Source organism: Lacerta agilis, chromosome 13 (genome assembly GCF_009819535.1).
Source record: "Lacerta agilis isolate rLacAgi1 chromosome 13, rLacAgi1.pri, whole genome shotgun sequence".
Taxonomy (NCBI): Eukaryota; Metazoa; Chordata; class Lepidosauria; order Squamata; family Lacertidae; genus Lacerta; species Lacerta agilis.
Genome location: NC_046324.1, coordinates 49,208,791 through 49,227,373, shown reverse-complemented (window position 1 = coordinate 49,227,373; position 18,583 = coordinate 49,208,791). Strand labels below are relative to the sequence as shown.

At 48.0% G+C, this 18,583-nt stretch overlaps 1 protein-coding gene across 1 annotated transcript in view; it reads right to left on the bottom strand.

The window, feature by feature from the left end:
- Positions 1-2,027: 2,027 nt before the first annotated feature.
- Positions 2,028-18,583, bottom strand: part of LFNG (LFNG O-fucosylpeptide 3-beta-N-acetylglucosaminyltransferase) — a 31,871-nt gene continuing 15,315 nt past the window's right edge. The window contains exons 2-8 of the mRNA XM_033167030.1: positions 10,156-10,204; positions 8,883-8,982; positions 6,791-6,944; positions 6,087-6,172; positions 4,604-4,769; positions 3,541-3,626; positions 2,028-2,623 (exon numbers count right to left, since the gene is read on the bottom strand). Of these exons, the coding sequence (XP_033022921.1) occupies positions 2,557-2,623; positions 3,541-3,626; positions 4,604-4,769; positions 6,087-6,172; positions 6,791-6,944; positions 8,883-8,982; positions 10,156-10,204 (708 nt within the window). The 3' untranslated portion in view covers positions 2,028-2,556. The remainder of the gene's footprint in view (positions 2,624-3,540; positions 3,627-4,603; positions 4,770-6,086; positions 6,173-6,790; positions 6,945-8,882; positions 8,983-10,155; positions 10,205-18,583) is intronic.

Genomic DNA, 18,583 nt, shown 5'->3' with positions numbered 1-18,583 from the left:
CACAGTAAATAACACTGTTGCAATAAGATATTTACAAACACTACCCAGTGTGGGCCAATTCTTATTCCTTCCCATTTGGAATGGAAGCTTACATTTTTCTGAATCTGCCCAAGGATCCAGGAAGCAAAACATACACGCCCTGGTTTTTGCACAAGAGGCAGGACACTTGCGTACGAGATTGTGACCTCTTGTCGAGTGCTTGGGCTAGAGCAGCAGTCTCCGCATCAACTGGAGAGACAACCAGGCAAGGTGTGTTTTTTTTAATCACCCCAGAGGAAACGACAGGTGGGAAAAAGATGTTGCACTGAAGGAAGAGAGAAGGCGAAGGCAGGTGACTGTCCTTGCTAAGCGGAAGTCACACAAAACCAGGCCGCCAAAAGGTTTTTCATCGCATGGCAGAAAAACAGTAATTCATGCCACTTCTCATTAAACCGTAAAGGAAAACCTTGCCCGCTGGGTAAACTTAAGTCACTTGTATGGGATTCACAATCCTACACCTCCCTACCTGGGACTAAGTCCCTATCAACAGCCCCAGACTTCCTTCCAAGTAAACGTGTATAAAGTTGCGCTGCTAAACATTACAGTGCTTCAATAAAGCTACCGTATTTTTCCGCTCCATAGGGCGCACCGGACCATAGGGCGCAACTTGTTTTTAGAGGAGAAAACAAGAAAAACAAATATCTTTCTGGTTTTCCTCCTCTAAAAGCCCTGTGTTTTTTTTAGGATCAGCTAAAATTTTTGCAGCTTTTTTTGCAAAGGGAAAAGCCCTGGTTTTTTGAGGATCAGCTAAAAGTTTTGCAGCTTTTTTTGCAAAGGGGGAAAAGCAAAGAGGAAAAGCCCCGTTTTTTATGGGGTTCAACTCACATTTCTGCAGCTTCTGAAGGAAAGGGAGCCATTTCTACAGTTTCCAGACAGATAATCTAATCAGCCTGTCACATGTTGCTGGGGAAACAAACAACCTCCCTCTGCAGCACATTCAACAATGGAGGGTGGGGCTGAAAGGGAGCCGGGGACTCTTATCTCTCTCCAATCTCTTGCTGATCAGCTGCTGAGCGGGGTCCTTTCAACACCCCTTTCTATCTTTGTAAAACAAAAAGGCAATATCTGCTTTTGGCCCCTGGGCAATTCGGCTCCAGGGGCTACCATTCGCTCCATAAGACGCACAGACATTTCCCCTTAATTTTTAGGTGGAAAAAGTGTGTCTTATGGAGCGAAAAATACGGTAACTCAGTGTTTCTCTAACTTGGGTCCCCAGCAGTTGTTGGACTACAACTCCCATCCCCTATTTACTTGGTCCAGCTCACAAAGGATGATGGGAGTTGTAGTCCAACAACAACTGCGGACCCAGGTTTGAGAAACACTGAATCCTACACCTATTTACTTCCAAGGAAGTCCCCGCCATGTTCAGTGGAGCATAAATCCTCGTACAATTGAGCTGCGGGCAAGGAAGTAGAGTTTGCCAAGAGGCTGAGTCCAGACTTTCTCCCTTCAGTGCAACCATAAAAGCTGGGAGTCTAACCAGCTCTAGAAGCAACATTTAAAAAAACCGAGCAGTCATTACATGTATAAAATACAGAACACACTCACTCACTCACTCACTCACTATGAAGAGGGGGGAGGAATTCCAAAAAAGGAGCATCTTTTTAAAAAATTACAAACTTTAGTTTGTAAACCTTCATCTGAAATGTTATCCGGAGCCTAATAAGCAGGGAGGAACACTTAAAGGATCGTTTAGGAATCCAGGATGGACAGGGGAAGGCAGTGAAAGGTTTGAGGCAGGTGCAGGGAACCCACGGAGCCCCAGATGTTGCTGAACTACAACTCCCATCGTCACTGGCTATGCTTGCTGACCGAGAGTTGTAGTTCAGCAACATCTTGGCGGGCTGCAGATTCCCTGCACCTGGTTTAAGGCAACGGGTGGCTAGCCTGTGGTCCTACAGATGTTGCTAGATTCAGTTCCCCAAGAAGCTGGGCTTCTTGGTTGGGAGCTCAAGCACATGAAGTCCATAGGTTTTGATTTTTTTTCCTTTAGTGCTTTAACTCTGGGCTGAATTGTACCCTGTGTTTTTGTTCATTCATTCCAACACTGCTTTTACAAATTCAGCAGCAAGGGAGCGGGGGGAGGGGGACGGGGGGACCCAGCAGTAACCCTACAAGAACACTGCAAAGCAATATTCAGAAATGCCCAGGCTAGTTGTTCAAGGTGCGGGTTTTCGGTCATTTTACACCTGTACAAACAGCCAGAACCACTCACCTAAAAAATGAGGGTTGTTAAGGGCAGTTCCTTCTGCCCAGAGTAAAACCCGCTTGCCCCATCAATAGGGGCAAATAGCAGGGGGAGCCCAAAAATATCTCAGCATCTCAGGGCCGGATGAGAGAAGAAGGGGCCGCACAGCAGCCTATAAAACACACGCACACTGTGAATTAACCACAGTAATTAAGCGCCAACAGCCTCACAGCAAAGGAAACACACACACACACAAATGCACAGGTCCCACGAGCTCTTCGGATACCGGGAAAACTCGGGACGAGGTTACGAAGGGGACACCTTGTCTCTTAGTAAACTGCATTGCGAGGGCACCAAGGAGTGTCCGGATACAGCATACAGTGGACAGTACGGAACCTGCAAGAGAGAGGAGGAGACATCCCAACATCAGCGACATCCCAAAAATTATAATTACGATCATCAGTGGCACAGTATTGATTAGGGCTGTAACGTTTAGCCAGGGGGTGGTTGAAACAGGTTTAAAACCTGCTCCCTGGTGAAAATCAGGGGCATCTTTCTAATTATAGAGCAAGTTACCTATAGCTTTTAGATCCAGTATTTCCCCTTTAAAGAGCTCGTAGTTCTTTGTCTCTCTCCCCTGCCCTGTTTTATTCCTGATGATCACCTTTTGAGGTAGGTTAGGCTAAGAGATTTGGCTGCATTCACACCCTACACCAGGCATAGGCAAACTCTGGCCCTCCAGATGTTTGGGACTACAATTCCCATCATCCCTAGCTAACAGGACCAGTGGTCAGGGATGATGGGAATTGTAGTCCCAAAAATCTGGAGGGCCGGAGTTTGCCTATGCCTGCCCTACATTTAAGGCACTATGATACCACTCCAAGCAGCCATGGCTTCCCCCCAAAGAATTCTGGGAGCTGTAGTTTGTTAAGGGTGCTGAGGGTTGTTAGGAGGCCCCAATCTCTTCCCAGAGCTGTTTAACAATAATTCCTCTCCCTAAGGAACTGTAGATCTGGGAGGGGAATAGGAGCCTCCTAGCAACTCTCAGCACCCTTGATAAACTACAACTCCCAGAATTCTTTTGGGGGAAGCCACAGTTGCTCAAAGTGATATTGTAGTGCTTTAAAAGTGGGGTGTGAATATGGCCCATCTCTCAGCCAAGTGGAGATGTGAAGCTCTTCCCTCCCTGTCCCTTTCCCTGTGTGTCGTGCATATTTTCAGATTGCAAACCTGTGGACAGGGACTGTTTCAACTGATCCACATCTCTAAACAATTAACTAGTATGCACGAGGGGAGGGACACATGCTGCTCACCTGGACGGATCCTCCTCCACTGAGAAAGCTCCCTTGATATGGATGGAGTTCCTCTTGTTTTCAAACATTCCATAGCTCAGGGTCACCTGGGCAGGGGAGAGAGAGAGCACACAAAGATTGACTTGATGAAAGGAGGAAGGGGCTCCTCAGACCACTTGGTTGAATTAAGATTGAATCAGTGTCTTTGAACAGTTGGATTAAGATCTTTCTCTCAAGACTTAAGGTTCCCGACATGTTGGGGGCAAAGAGAGGACACACCTGGAAATCTGAGGAGCTTTAAATATAAAGAGATATATATATTTAAAGCTCCTCAGATTTCCTGATGTGTCTGTCATTCATTCATTCATTCACACACACACACCCATTTCACAGAAGGAAAAACTGATAGGAAGCTCCTCCCCCAAACAGGCAAAACAGCTGCGCCAGCCACAAAATGTAACACAGACAAATAGCCCCTCCAGCCCCTGACAACCAAACAAGAGCCAAAAGAGCTTACTTTTTAAAAAGTAATGAGCAAGGGGGCTTGGGGGACATCATGGGGGAGGGGGTCTGAGGGTACAACGGTGCCCACAGTTGCCATGTTGGGGAATCCCAGTTTTTAGGCACTGGACCCGGTGCCCCTGTGATTTAAAGCAGCATCACTGAAAACTTCTGTTTGAGGATAATCCTGGCACGAGCAGTGCACAAAGATGTGTGCACATGCCATACCCACAACCTGTGCTCACAGTTCCCATGTAACAAGACAACTGGAATGGGCAGGAAGGAGCATAGATATTGTAGAGCACCGTGGCACACAGATTACCATTTTATTTTAATATGTCTCAGGCATCTTCAGGGGCAGATGTATGCCTAAGTGTTTCACGGCTGATTTTTGTTATTTTACTTTGCCATAGCTCCTCCCCCCCCCCCCCCGCCGCCCTACAGAAAACAATAGCATTATTGAAACTGCCCTCAAATTATCTTCACCTGGGAAGGGACACGCTGGCAAGACGAAAACACTCAAAAGGGGTACACAATCACGCTAAAGTTTTGGAAACGCTGGTCTATTAAGAGGTTTTTTTACCTGAACGTGAATCTCTGTCTTGGGCACCTGGTGGAGGTTCTCTAAATGGGAATGGAAGAGATTACTCCGGATCAGCTTCACCCCCAGCACAGATTCTATGATGTAGCCGATGGTGCAGTCGTCCGGGAGACGGATCTTTTCTGCGGTGCTCATGAAGTGTCCTCCGCTGTAGAGGATTGTGGAAGAAGCAAGACTTTGGTATGGTGGGGACTTATAGTAGTAATAATAATAATAATAATAATTTTATTATTTGTACCCCACCCAGGTCCCCCCAGCCACTCTGGGAGGCTTCCAACAAATATTAAAATACATTAAAATTTCACAGATTAAAAACTTCCCTAAACAGGGCTGCCTTCAGGTATTTTCTGAATGTCAAGTAGTTGCTTATCTCCTTGACCTCTGATGGGAGGGCGTTCTACAGGGTGGGCGCCACCACCGAGAAGGCCCTCTGCCTGGTTTCCTTCTCACAGTGAGGGAACCGCCAGAAGGCCCTCGGAGCTGGATCTCAGTGTCCCGGCTGAACGATGGGGGTGGAGACGCTCCTCCCTAACAATGGGCAAGGCTCCCTAACGAAGGTAGGAGGATAATTGCTTTCCCACACCCCAATTTACCAAAACCTTATTTTTTTAGATATGAAAAATAACAAAAAAGCCCTCATTATTACATACGGCTATTTTAAAAGAAACATCTACAGGCACCTCCCTGTGCACATGCATGACTGCCATTGGGCACATTGTTTTCTGGCACCACAAGGGGTTAAAGGACTTGCACGGGAACCCAGAACTGAACCCTCACATAAGCGGGGAATTCCCCTGTGCAGTCATACCTCCGATCTCAAACGCATTGGCTCCCGAATGATCAAAACCCAGAAGTGAGTGTCCCGGTTTCCGAACGGTTTTCGGAAGCCGAACTTCCAGCCAATCGGAAGCCACGCTTTGGTTTCCAAGCGTTTTGGAAGTCAAACGGACTTCCGGAACAGATTCCGTTCGACTTCCGAGGCACGACTGTGCAAGATTCATTACACGTACAGCACTTAAGAAAATATTAGGTGCTTTATGGGAGTTAATTAATAACAAAAATAATTATAACAACTGCAATAAAAAGGAAAGGGGTGGGATGCCCTCTTTCTTAGGTGGCCCCCCCCCAAAAAATATCCCCTGATCCACCAATGTGTTTTACATTTGCAAGGTGGGGAACGAGCACTCATGTTCATGACCAGCTGAGGCAGGGGTGTCCAAACTTTTTTTTCAAAGAGGGCCAGATTTGATGAAGTGAACATGCGCGAGGGCCAACCAAAGTTGTTGGGCTTTCTTAAAGGTTTTTACCCCAGGAAATGAACTGCTACACAGGATTAAACCGACCAGCAGGCCAGCTTAGGCCCCCCAGAACGGACTTTGGACATGCCTGAGCTAAGGCATAAATAGTAGTGATCCGAGAGCTCAGGACAGCAAACACAGCGCCCTCCAAATGTCCCATCACTCACCTCGCCCAAGGGCTCATCTTTAGCGCCAGTCCACGGCTGATGCAGAAACCAGCGCCGCCTGTGGCAAACCAGAAGTGGACCGGATGCTGGGGGGGGGGGGAGAGAAAAGAGTCAAGAGTCAAAACCAATCCAGAAGATTGAAAACAATACTGGTCTAGAGAAAGTGGAATGTGTTGAGTGTTGTCTTGGATTGGATGCTTTGAATCATTTTCTATACAGGTGAAACTCGAAAAATTAGAATATCGTGGAAAGGTTCATTTCTTTCAGTAATTCAACTTAAAAGGTGAAACTAATATGTGCGATAGACTCATGACATGCAAAGCGAGATATGCCAAGCCTTTATTTGTTATCATTGTGATGATTATGGCGTACAGCTGATGAGAACCCCAAATTAACAATCTCAACTTTGGGGTTTTCATCAGCTGTGCACCGTATTCATCACAATCATAACAAGCAGAGGCTTGACGTATCTCACTTTGCATGTCATGAGCCTATCTCATATATTAAACTCCAGTAGCTAATGAAAACAATTGCTTACATAAATGGACTTTTCCACGATATTCTAATTTTTCGAGTTTCACCTGTAGACACCTGACAGACGAAGAATCAACTGTATAAAAGTGGTATCATAGTGCTTTAAATGTATGGGGTAAGTGAATGTGGTCTAAGTGAAACAGCCTTTTATTTTTCTCCTGTCCGCTTACCATCTTGTTCTCGCTAATCCTCTCCGTGGCCTGGATGGGTCTATCCAGGCTTGGTTTTCCAATGTAGATGTCTTGCGTGTGGGGGTAACTGGAGAGCAGTTTGATCAGCGCTCGAACATTGACATAGTTGTCATCGTCCATGTGGCAAAACCACCTAATGCGTCAAACGACAATGAGAGGTGAGCGGGTTAGGAGGGGGCCAAACAAAATCAACTTCGGTTTTGTCTTGAGTTGCCCAGGATTCCTAGCCAAAAGGCATTTTCAAACTTTAGTGCAAAACAGGAGTGTCTTAGCTTTATTTGTTTTTATTGCTGTGATTAAATGCATTCCAAGAACGAATCATAAAAGACAAAAGAACAGAAATTACAGACATTTTATTTCAGATCTGTAAGCAAATTTGGGGACACTCCTTTATCACATGCTTAAACATCAGCCTTAAGAACCAAAATGAATTGTTTCCTTTTGCATGTTTAACACCACGAGTCTTAATGAATTCACAATCGATTCCAATTGCTATATTTTCCTGGGTTGGTATCTATGAAGCTCTCTCTAACTATTTATAGGTATTTATATATACAAACAGTTTTTATCTAAACAGGAACTGTTTGTTCTGCCTATGAAGAGGCAGCTTCATGGGGCAAAAAAAGTCTCTCACTGCTCAGCTGTGAAAGCATTCTGGCATAGCTAGAGATCCATGCTAGATTTTCCCATTTGTGGGCTAATCAACTCCTTAAAACAGGCTCCCTCAAACTTGGCCCTCCAGATGTTTTTAGCCTACAACTCCCATGATCCCTAGCTAGCAGGACCAGTGGTCAGGGATGATGGGAACTGTAGTCTCAAAACACCTGGAGGGAGAGTTTTGAGGAAGCCTGCCTTAAAAGGACCCTTTCCTCACCTGGTTAACGATGGCAGCCCTTATCTATGGTTGCATATATTTTTTTAATGCTTTTACTGGTGGTTTTAATTCTGAACATCACTTAGGACAACTAACTGGGAAAAGGAACTATCAAGGACGCAATAAAATTTTGCTACAACCGAGGCCGTGATCCACCTACCCGAAAAAGCTTACACATTACATTCAAAACAAAATCAAAAATCAAAAAATCCTTCCAGTAGCACCTTAGAGACCAACTAAGTTTGTTCTTGGTATGAGTTCATACCAAGAACAAACTTAGTTGGTCTCTAAGGCAGTGTTTTTCAACCACTGTTCCGTGGCACACTAGTGTGCCGCGAGATGTTGCCTGGTGTGCCGTGGGAAAAATTGAAAAATTACTTTATATATAGTCAATATAGGCACAGAGTTAATTTTTTTAACATTTTCTAATGGTGGTGTGCCTCGTGATTTTTTTCATGAAACAAGTGTGCCTTTGCCCCAAAAAGGTTGAAAAACACTGCTCTAAGGTGCTACTGGAAGGATTTTTTGATTTTTTAAAAAAATTTATATTTTGTTTTGACTATGGCAGACCAACACGGCTACCTACCAGTACATTCAGTTGGCCAATTTCAGAAAGAATTAGCACCTTAGGAAACTGCCTTATTCAGAGCCAGACCACTGGTCCATCTGGCTCAGGACTGTCCAGTCTTCCCAAAATCTGGTGTCCCTCCAAAGGTTCTAGCCTACAACTCCCATAATCCCATTGGGCCATGCTGGTTGGCTTGGAGCTTATGGAAGTTGAGCTCCAGAACATCTGGAGGGCAACAGGATGAGGAATAACTCCATTAGTAGAGCATGAGGCTCTTCAGTCACAAGGTCATGGGTTCAAGCCCCACACCGGGCAAAAAAAAATTACAGCATTGCAGAGGGTTGGACTAAGATGACCCTCGTGGTCCCTTCCTACTTTAAAATTCTATAATTCAAGCCGAGACGTAGGAAGCTGCCTTACACAGAGCCTGCAGAGAGGACAATTCTCATTCTCATCTGGAGATGTTGGAGTTTAAACCCGGGACCTGCTGCTCTGCCCCTGAGCTATAGACCCTTCCTGTCTAAGTTGGAGATGCCCCACCAGCCTGCAGATCACACCCTCTACATTGCCCCTCCTTACACTGGCTTAAAGTGGCGGCCTTTCCCCCACGGCCCACTCCCTGCCCTTACTTTCTCCCAGATTCGATGAACTTGTCATATTCCACGGCCATCTTGCAGGACAGGGCTTGGCGGCTGTGGGCGGCGGAGCAATTGGTGTTGATGACGTTCCCTGGAGGAGAGAGGAGGAGGAGGAGGAATGAATGGAAGGACATGGCTCTCCTGACAAGTTTGTGCCTTGCTTGGAAATATAAGCATATCAACAAAATGCATCTCAGGAACACAACCACAACCCTTCTAACATATAAAGCTGTTTTCTGCTGCTGAATCTAACCGCTGGTTCATTGCCGGCTCTGCCCTGTTACCGGACCCATTTTAACTAGGTGTGCTGGGGACTGAACCTTCTGCATGCCAAGCATTTTGCTGCTTTTTCAGGTACTGTACCAGATGCTGGGCTCATTTCATATTCCTGCATTGCAGGGGGTTGGACTAGATGACCCTCAGGGTCCCTTCCAATTCTGTGATGCAAAACATGGGCCTCCACGTGAGAAAACAAGCAGCTTTTAAAACCTTCTCCCCACATACTTCCCACCCCAGCAGGTCGTTAGAAGAACCTGCAACTCGGAACTTGAGTTTGTTTATCTCCTCCTCCCTCCGGTCCACTTTCTTTTTGTGCCATGCCTTTTATTTTTTAAAAAAAGACTGGAAGTCTGCCTTTCTTCTCTCTCTCTCTCTCTCTCTCTCTCTCTCTCTCTCTCTCTCTCTCTCTCTCTCTCTCTCTCTCTCTCTTCCCCCCCCCCCCGCCCCCCTTTCCCTTTTAGTAATTTGTACATTGCTCTGGAGGCCTTTTTTCTGGCTGAATAGCAGGATAAAAAATTCTTTAGATAAACAAATGTCAGGGAGGAAGGGATTACTGGCTGCATCTAAAGGCTGCTAGCTGTTTGACTCCACTGAGTGTTAACTCAGAGAGGGGGGAGAAAGCCTTCCATGCAAACTGGACCCTGTTGGGCTGGGGAAATGCTAAGGAGAGGCTCTCATCTGCCTATTCAGCCAGCGTTTTTTTCCCATCAGCTGCCACCTGTTACTCTCTGGGATGTCTTGAATCATGAATAGAGGCATTAGCATAAGAATAGACTGATCTGATCCAATCTCCCAAGGGCAGGGGAAGGGCAGCTTAATAAATAGCTGAGTAAGTCCCCCCCCCTCCCCACAACTCCAGAGAGTTAATGAGCAGGAGTTTTATCTTTATTCCTCTTCCTTCACCCTCCCAGGAACAGCCTCCAGAGGAAGCAGATATTTAAGAAGCTCCCTTCCCCATCTGCCAAAATGCATTCAACCAGCTCACCTGTCCTCTTCTTCAGTTCTTCGTCCTCACCATCCGTGAAGATAAATGTCTAAAAGGGAAAGGAAGATTTTTTTTCATTTTTAAAAAAAAGTTTTATCTGAACCGCTATAACTTTTGAATGCCCCCAAACCTTCCTACCTAACATTGTGCAAACAAAACAAAATAAAAAAATAAGAAAATTCCTTCCAGTAGCACCTTAGAGACCAACTAAGTTTGTTCTTGGTATGAGCTTGCAGCAGACCAGCATGGCTACCTACCTGTAACTAGAATTGTGCCAACAACTATGTCCCACCTTCCTAGAAATTGGTACGGCCCAGGTGGCGCTGTGGGTTAAACCACAGAGTCTAGGGCTTGCTGATCAGAAGGTCAGGGGTTCGAATCCCCGCATCGGGGTGAGCTCCTGTTGTTCAGTCCCTGCTCCTGCCCACCTAGCAGTTCGAAAGCACATCATAGTGCTAGTAGATAAATAGGGACCGCTCTGGCGGGAAGGTAAACGGCGTTTCCGTCTTTGTCATGCTGGCCACATGACCCAAAAGCTGTCTGCGGACAAACACCAGCTCCCTCGGCCTAGAGAGCAAGATGAGTGCCGCAACCCCAGAGTCGGACACGACTGGACCTGATGGTCAGGGGTCCCTTTGCCTTTAATCTAATCTGCAAAACACCAACATGCAATTTTGCAGCGAGGTTGGATTTTATTAACTAGAAATAAAAAGATTACTCTGTCCACTCATCGTCCCAGAGACCAAGCACTGGATTTGGATGTGATGAATGCACCCAGATTTTCTAACATCTACCCAGGCTATGAAAATGCAGTTCAGGCAAGAGAAATATTTGCCTGAGCTCACTTCCCCCTTTTGTGTAGGGCGTTGGTTGCCCCGAGGTTTCAAGACAATGGCAATCAACTTTTTGGAATTTTCTCATTCCTGCCGGTGGCTTGGGGTGGGGAGAGAGAAATCACTGCACTATAAGGAGGGGAAATGGGGGTAAGTGATCTTAAATGTAACAGAGGGCAATGCAAACACCACACCCGCCCCCAGCCTCCAACAATTTTCAGGAAGTGCCCTTGAGTAGACGTTTCAGTCTTGTGTCTCTCGCACACAACCTGTTGAGCATTGCTCCTCCAACCACCACCTCCTGCGCCCTTCAGGACAGAGGAACCACCTCTGAATCAGGCCAGTGACCCATCTAGTCCAGCATCCTGTTCTCATAGTGGCCGACCAGATCCCTGCGCAAGCACAAGACAAGAGCATTCTTGCCTCCTGCAGCTCTGAGCAGCTGGTATCCACAGAATTGTAGAGTTGGAAGGGACCACAAGAGTCAGTCTAGTCCAACCCCTGCAATGCAGGAATCTTTTGCCCAGGGTGGGGCTTGAACCCACAACCTTGAAATGAAGAATCTCGTGCTCTACTAACTGAGCTATCCCAAAAACATTCTCAATTAATACATCTGCATACTAAGAGCACCTGCCGCAATAGCAGAGTCCAAGCCAGGGGTAGGCAACCTAAGGCCCGGGGGCCGGATCTGGCCCAATTGCCTTCAAAATCTGGCCCACAGACGGTCTGGGAATCAGCATGTTTTTACATAAGTAGAATGTGTCCTTTTATTTAAAATACATGTCTGGGTTATTTGTGGGGCAGAGGAATTCATTCATTATTATTTTTTCAAAATATAGTCTGGCCCCCCACATGGTATGAGGGACGGTGGATCGGCCCACAGCTGAAAAAGGTTGCTGACCCCTGGTCCAAGCCTTCCGCAAGCCTACAGCACTTTCCTGCTCTGGCCTCGCTTCCCGTGCCAGAAATTGAACTCGCCACCACGAACCCGGCTGCGCTAGATCACCAACCTGAGAACCGCTCATCACACTGGCTGTGCCATCCTTGGGCAATCTTAAGACTTGAGAGGCTTTTGTTTGGGGATGGGCGCCCTAAGGGTGCATTTTGGAAGTGGGAAATTTTGTGCCAGTTTTCCCGGTTATAATGCCAGCGCTTCTGTCCCGCTTCCTAGAGCTCTTTTCGCACTGCAAAACTCCCACAATATCCTTCTGGCTTTCCAGAAGCAGCTTTCACGCTGTGCTAAAGCTCAGACACGGTGCACACAGCCTGGGTAGGAGAATGTGCATTCTTTCACCCCTCAAAATGTGCCGCATTTATGAGGCTGGCAGGCTGCTCATTCTACCAAGAGGGTCGCAGGCCCCTGCCCCCAAAGTCCTGCCCAGATCAGAGCTGTCAACCTTCCTTTTTTTCTTTTTTGCATTGGGAAACAACCATAGCTGTCAACTTTCCCTTATTCTGCAATGGTAAACGGCACCAGAATAAGGGAATTTCCCACAAAAAAGCGGAATGTTGACAGCTATGCCAGATGGCCCTCTCCATACTGCGAGGCTTCGCCACACCTGCCCGTCCCCCAGCATGATGGAGAACAAGAACCACAAAACAGCCCCCCTCCTCGCCTGCAACCGATTCACCTCCAACTGCCAGGTGAACCTGAGCCAAGGGAGCAGGCTCTGCCCCCCCCCCCCCGCCTCCTGAGCCCTGCCACCTGCCTGGCTGCACTTCCTTATTGACACAGGTAATTCCTGGCATCTGTTGCCTGTCTGTGTGTGCTGCCTGTTGGGAGGGGCGGCGGGGAGGGGGGGAATCTCAAATAATTCAAACAAAGGACAGAAAAGGGAGGAAGGGAGGGAAGGAAGAAACAGCAGCCAGATGCACCCCTCCACACACACACAAAAATAGTTAAAAGCACAAAGGGGGAGGCACACAAAAGGAGATGGGGAGGGGGGAGGGGAGTACAATCTGAGCTGTCAGCCTGAGCCCAAACATCATTCACTCCAGCTTGCTTTGTGGTCTCTCTCTGTCTCTCTCTCTCTCTCTCCCCCCCCCCCATTGAAGAATGTAGCCGGCAGGGGGTAGGGGAAGCAATGGGCTGGTTAACAATAGATTCCTGCAGCCAACTTAATGCAAGCTGGAGGCTGAAATGGTGTTTGCTCTCTATTAGCATACAGCTGGGCTGGTTAACAGGGATGGGCTGGGAGGGGGGGAGGAGAGGCAGCATTCAAGCAACTTGGTTTCATCAGGAGAGTAGGAAGAGAGCAGACACTCCCCACCCCCACCCCAGACATGGAGAGGGGGGGGGTTGCAAATGGGCCAGAGCCAGACAGAATTCAGCACCCGGACCATTGCAACTGTCAGTTCTATTTCCTTTTAAAAGCAACATTCTAGTCCTTATGAGTACACACTCAATGGGGTATGGTGGGACTTGTTGGTGAAGGTAAAAGCGACTTCCAAGGAACAGATCCACATATCAGGAAGATAGGATGGCGCTTTTTTCATCCTACTTGGAAACCAGTAGCTTATCTGCAGGAGTGGCATGTATCAATTCTTGTGTGTCCCGCAGGAGTGGAATTTGGTAATTGTGGGTGCAGAATTTGCCCTCCTGTCTCAATTCTAAATACTCTTCCTTTCCTCTTTTCTTTTCAAACTAAGGTTCTAGTCCTTATTGGCTACAGGACCTAGTAATATCTCAGGAGCCGATTTTGCTGGGGGGCAACGCAGACTCTGCTTTCCGCATTGGTACCAGGTGGAGGGGGGAGAAGACCCTTTGAAACCTGGCTGGGCTCTTCTCCCCCCCCCAAAAAAAAAAACCCCACAGAAGCATGTGGGAAGGGTAAGACGTGGCACCTGAGGCCCACTGAATGTGTGGGTTAGTGGCAAAGCAGGGCTAGGCAGCAGAGGCACGACCACTCGTCCAGCACATTCTTTCAACATGGGGTTTGTGGAACATGGGTGGGGAAAGCGGAAACAGCAGCAGGGAAGAGGAGATCAGAGATCGGCATCAGCTTGGAGCTTTTACTGGGAACTCCATTGAAAAAACAGGGAAATGTTTACATGGTTAGATCAGGCATGTGCCGTCTCCAGCGACTGTGTCTTCGTTAGCCTGCTCCCAAAATAGCCCCTTAGCTAATCCTCGTGCTGCTATAAAAAGACCAGGAGGAGATTATTATTTTTTTGCCTTTTTTTTTTACTGGACTGCTTCAGAACAGTCCATCCTGAACATGCCAGCAGCAGCAGCAGCAGCGAACTTGCACCCTGGGAGAGTCCAGTGGGGCAATGCAGCCAGCCTCCCGGGAAGCAGAGGACCCTCTGTCGAGTTCTTGCAACAGGAACAGACCCTGCAAGGCTTTGGAAGCTGCAGCAGCCTCCCTGCTTGGCTCCCCCGCTGCCTGGACAGGAAGGGTATAGCCTGTCCACAACCCTCAGTGTCACCTCTGAGAACAATCTTGTCTCTGCAGGCTCCCTGCCTCCCACCCTCTCCGATCCAGCCCCTTCCTGCCGCTCAGTAGGAACCCAGCCAGGAAATCCAATTAAAATCTGAACAATTGCTCTTTCTCTCTCTGTGTCTCTCTCAATGTCACCCACTCTTTTACACGTCATTTACTTGTGTTTCTTACAGCTGAGCCATTACACACAGGCAGGTAGAATGCAGGCGACCCTGAAGGCCACAGGTAAAACTAAACTGGCCTCCTTTGTTGTCCCGAAGATGGGGAGATGACAACATTGTGCAATTGGACTGAAATGCAAGAGGCAGCCAGCCCTGGCATGTTTACGAGAGCCTTTATGAAGCGACAAATCCAGCGAGGGGTTGGGTGCAGCCAATCCAAGCACTCGAACAAATATACCTGGATGATGCACGTGCATTTTTAAGCATGCACTTAAAAGGACACAGGATACTGCCTGGGTTCTTGGTCCATCCAGCTCAGTATTGCCAGCAGTGGCTGGCAGCGGTTGTCCAGGGTGTCAGGCAGGGGACTGTCCCCAGGAATTGAACCTGGAACCTCCTTCTTGCAGAGCAAATGCTCTACCACTGAGCTAAAGCCTCCCCACCAAATAAAAAGTTAAATTCGAGTTTCTTTAAAGCATATTTCTATCCAGCTCCCATCAATGAATCCAAGCAAAGCCCACTGAAATTAATGGGGTAAAGATAAAGGTAAAGGGACCCCTGACCATTAGGTCCAGTCATGGACGACTCTGGGGTTGTGGCGCTCATCTTGCTTTATTGCCAAGGGAGCTGGCATACAGCTTCCAGGTCATGTGACCAGCATGACAAAGCCGCTTCTGCCAAACCAGATCAGCGCACGGAAACGCCATTTACCTTCCTGCAAGAGCGGTACCTATTTATCTACTTGCACTTTGATGTGCTTTTGAACTGCTAGGTGGGCAGGAGCTGGGACTAAGAAACGGGAGCTCACCCCGTTGCAGGGATTCGAACCGCCGACCTTCTGATCAGCAAGCCCTAGGCTCTGTGGTTTAACCCACAGCGCCACCCGCGTCCCATGACTTAAGTCCCATGCAACTGTCCCTGCTCTGGATCTGACACAATGCGTGGGGGAGGTTTCAGGCAGCCTTTTCAGCTTCCCAACTGGGAAGCACCCTTTAAACTGGAGGCCAGGGCTCTCCCCTCCCCATCCCAAGCGAGCTTTTAAAGCTTAAGAAAAAGGGTTTCTCTTTCCTCTCTGGTGCTTACTCAGTGGGCGGCATTGTCTGAGGACCCTGGCCTGGGGACACGCAGGAAACTTCATTGTTTCTGAAGGCTGCAATTTAAAGAAACACAGGATGCAAAAAAAAGAAAAGAGCCCGAGGAACAATAGCAGACACCCACAAGAAGAAAGCCCAGGACAATGCTGCTCTGGGGCAGCAGACCTTAAGGGAGATGCCAGCCTCCACAGACCCTTCGCTCTCTTAAAGCAGCACAAAACCTTCAGCTTTTTGTTCCTTTGCTCCAACCTCTGCTTTGAGCTTTTTCCACCACCAAGCATTATATAAAATTTATAAAATACAACACGGTGGTCCATCCCTGGCTGGGTAAAGCGACAGGCCTCTTTTACATGCTCTGAACACCCACGTCCCCATGCCAAAGAAATCCACCTCCGCTGCTGTCCATGCAAAAAGTTCCTCTCTGCCTAGATCTTCTCTGCAACCGGAGGGAGCGTCCCAGGAAGGGGGAACCTTCCTTCAGCCCAAGGGCTGTGTTTTGCTTGTGGGGCAACTCTTTGGGGGGGCTGTGTGCCAGTTGTGGGCAAGACCTGAAGCAAAACTGGCAGAGCAATGGATGCATCTCTGACTTTGATGCAGCAGCCATGCAAAAATCACAAATGTTTCTACTCTCTCTCTCTCTCCATCCAGGCAAACAAGAGGCATTAGTTCAAGAACATATTCCAGCCAGGCAAAAGAACTGAAAGAGAGCACAGAGCAGGGCCAGAAAGAGGCAAAGACAACACTTCACCCCTTCTCCCATATGGTGTGCTAGATCATACACCACGGTTGTATTAAGGCTTGCCTGCTGAAATGGCAGGCTATAGTCCTCACAGTGCACTGATGTGCCTCCATTGGGTGCACGGATCTGCATGAACAGGGCCAGAAGCATCCACACTCTCTGCTCAAGAGGGAACATCCACTTGCCAGTTTATCCTGGACTTGGGGGCTTCTCATGCAGGCACATTTTCTTGCAAATGTCACCGGCATCAAAGTGCCTTTATTTCCCCATTTAATCCAGATTTGTCATTTCTGCAGAAAAACCAGTAAGTTAACACCCCCAACCCCCACCCCAACACACACACACACACACACACACACACACACACACACACACACACGAGAAATAGTAGATCCATACTGAAAGTGGGCAGGGAGAAGAGAATGGCATTTTGGTGGGGGGCGACAACTTATAGATGCTGCCCTTAATCAACTGCCGTACAGAAGTGTCCTTTGTTAACCCCGGGAAAAGGTTGGTTGGATGATCAACCAGTCCTTTACTTATAATAATAATTTATTATTTATACCCCGCCCATCTGGTTGGGTTTCCCCAGCAACTTTGGGCGTTTCCCAACCGAGTATTAAAAACACAATAAAACATCAAACATTGAAAACTTCCCTAAACAGGGCTGCCTTCAGATGACTTCTGAAAGTCAGATAGCTGTTTATTTCCTTGACATCTGGTGGGAGGGTGGGAGCCACAACCGAGAAGGCCCTCTGCCTGTTTCCCTGTAGCTTCGCTTCTTGCAGTGAGGGAACTGCCAGAAGGCCCTCGGAGCTGGACCTCAGTGCCCGGGCTGAACGATGGGAGTGGAGACGCTCCTTCAGGTATACTCGGGACTGCCTCAGTTGTCTCTGGCAGACAGCAGCTGCAGGTCCACAGCTCTACCAGCTCTGCCACGAGGTAAGCAGGAGAATGACTTAGGCCCAGCTGAGCAATGAGAGCCTGTTTCTCTCCCTCTCCTCCTGCCCTCGTACTGGTCCCATTTCTCTTTTGGTTTGTGATTCATTTCCCCTTCCTGGCAGAGGCAAAGGCCAAGAAGCTGCAAGTAGAGAAAAGGTCCCCCAAGCGGATTGGCAAAGGGCACCCCCACCCCTCCTAGCAGGGAGCAGCGAGGCCCCAGGGAGGCGGCAGCGGATGGGTACAAGGGAGGGATTTTTCCTCTTCTTGCCATTTGCGGTCACATTTCACAGCAGCCAACGAAAGTGTCTACAGGAAGGTGGAACAGGCACGCAAGATTTATCAAGCCATGTGACAAGCTGGCGACTGCAGAAATCTTTCCCCTCGTCGCCCACTTCTGCAGAGGCAGCAATCTCAGTTTAAGGAACTGAAGCAATTTAGTGTGATGAAATTAACCCCATGACCTGCCTTTCCGCAGAATTGCATTACGCATAGTCTCTCTCGCGTACTCCATTTTGATCTCTGGAGGAGGAGAACGTGCTCCCAGCTAGATCTATTGAACCCCCGGGGGCTCAAAATTGCCTGCTGTCTTTACTCTGTAGATCTGCGGTGTCTGTGCTCGAGGTCTGAGAAGAACCATTTTCCTGATGCGATGCTTGAAACAAATTTGGACAGCGTCTGGCAAAGGACTTGTCTCTCGGAGAATCTGCTTTGGTTTTTAAAGGACAAAAGTTTCTAGACCTCATGGTTGTGGGGGGGAAAGAATCAGCCTTGAGTGCTCACTAGAAGGACAGATCCTGAAGTTGAGGCTCCAGTACTTCGGCCACCTCATGAGAAGAGAAGACTCCCTAGAAAAGACCCTGATGTTGGGAAAGATGGAGGGCACAAGGAGAAGGGGACGACAGAGGATGAGATGGTTGGACAGTGTTCTCGAAGCTACTAACTTGAGTTTGGCCAAACTGCGAGAGGCAGTGAAGGATAGGCGTGCCTGGCGTGCTCTGGTCCATGGGGTCACGAAGAGTCAGACACTACTGAACAACTGAACAACAACAAGACCCAGCTGCAGAAATTGTAATGGGTCTTTGACCTCCCACGACCTCAGACCAAGGCACCCCCCCACTAACTCCCTCAGTTGTGTACCCCACAATTACCCACACATGCCTGAAAGCAGCTTTTCCACCAGTGAAATTGGTTCCACAATAACCACTTTAATAACAAA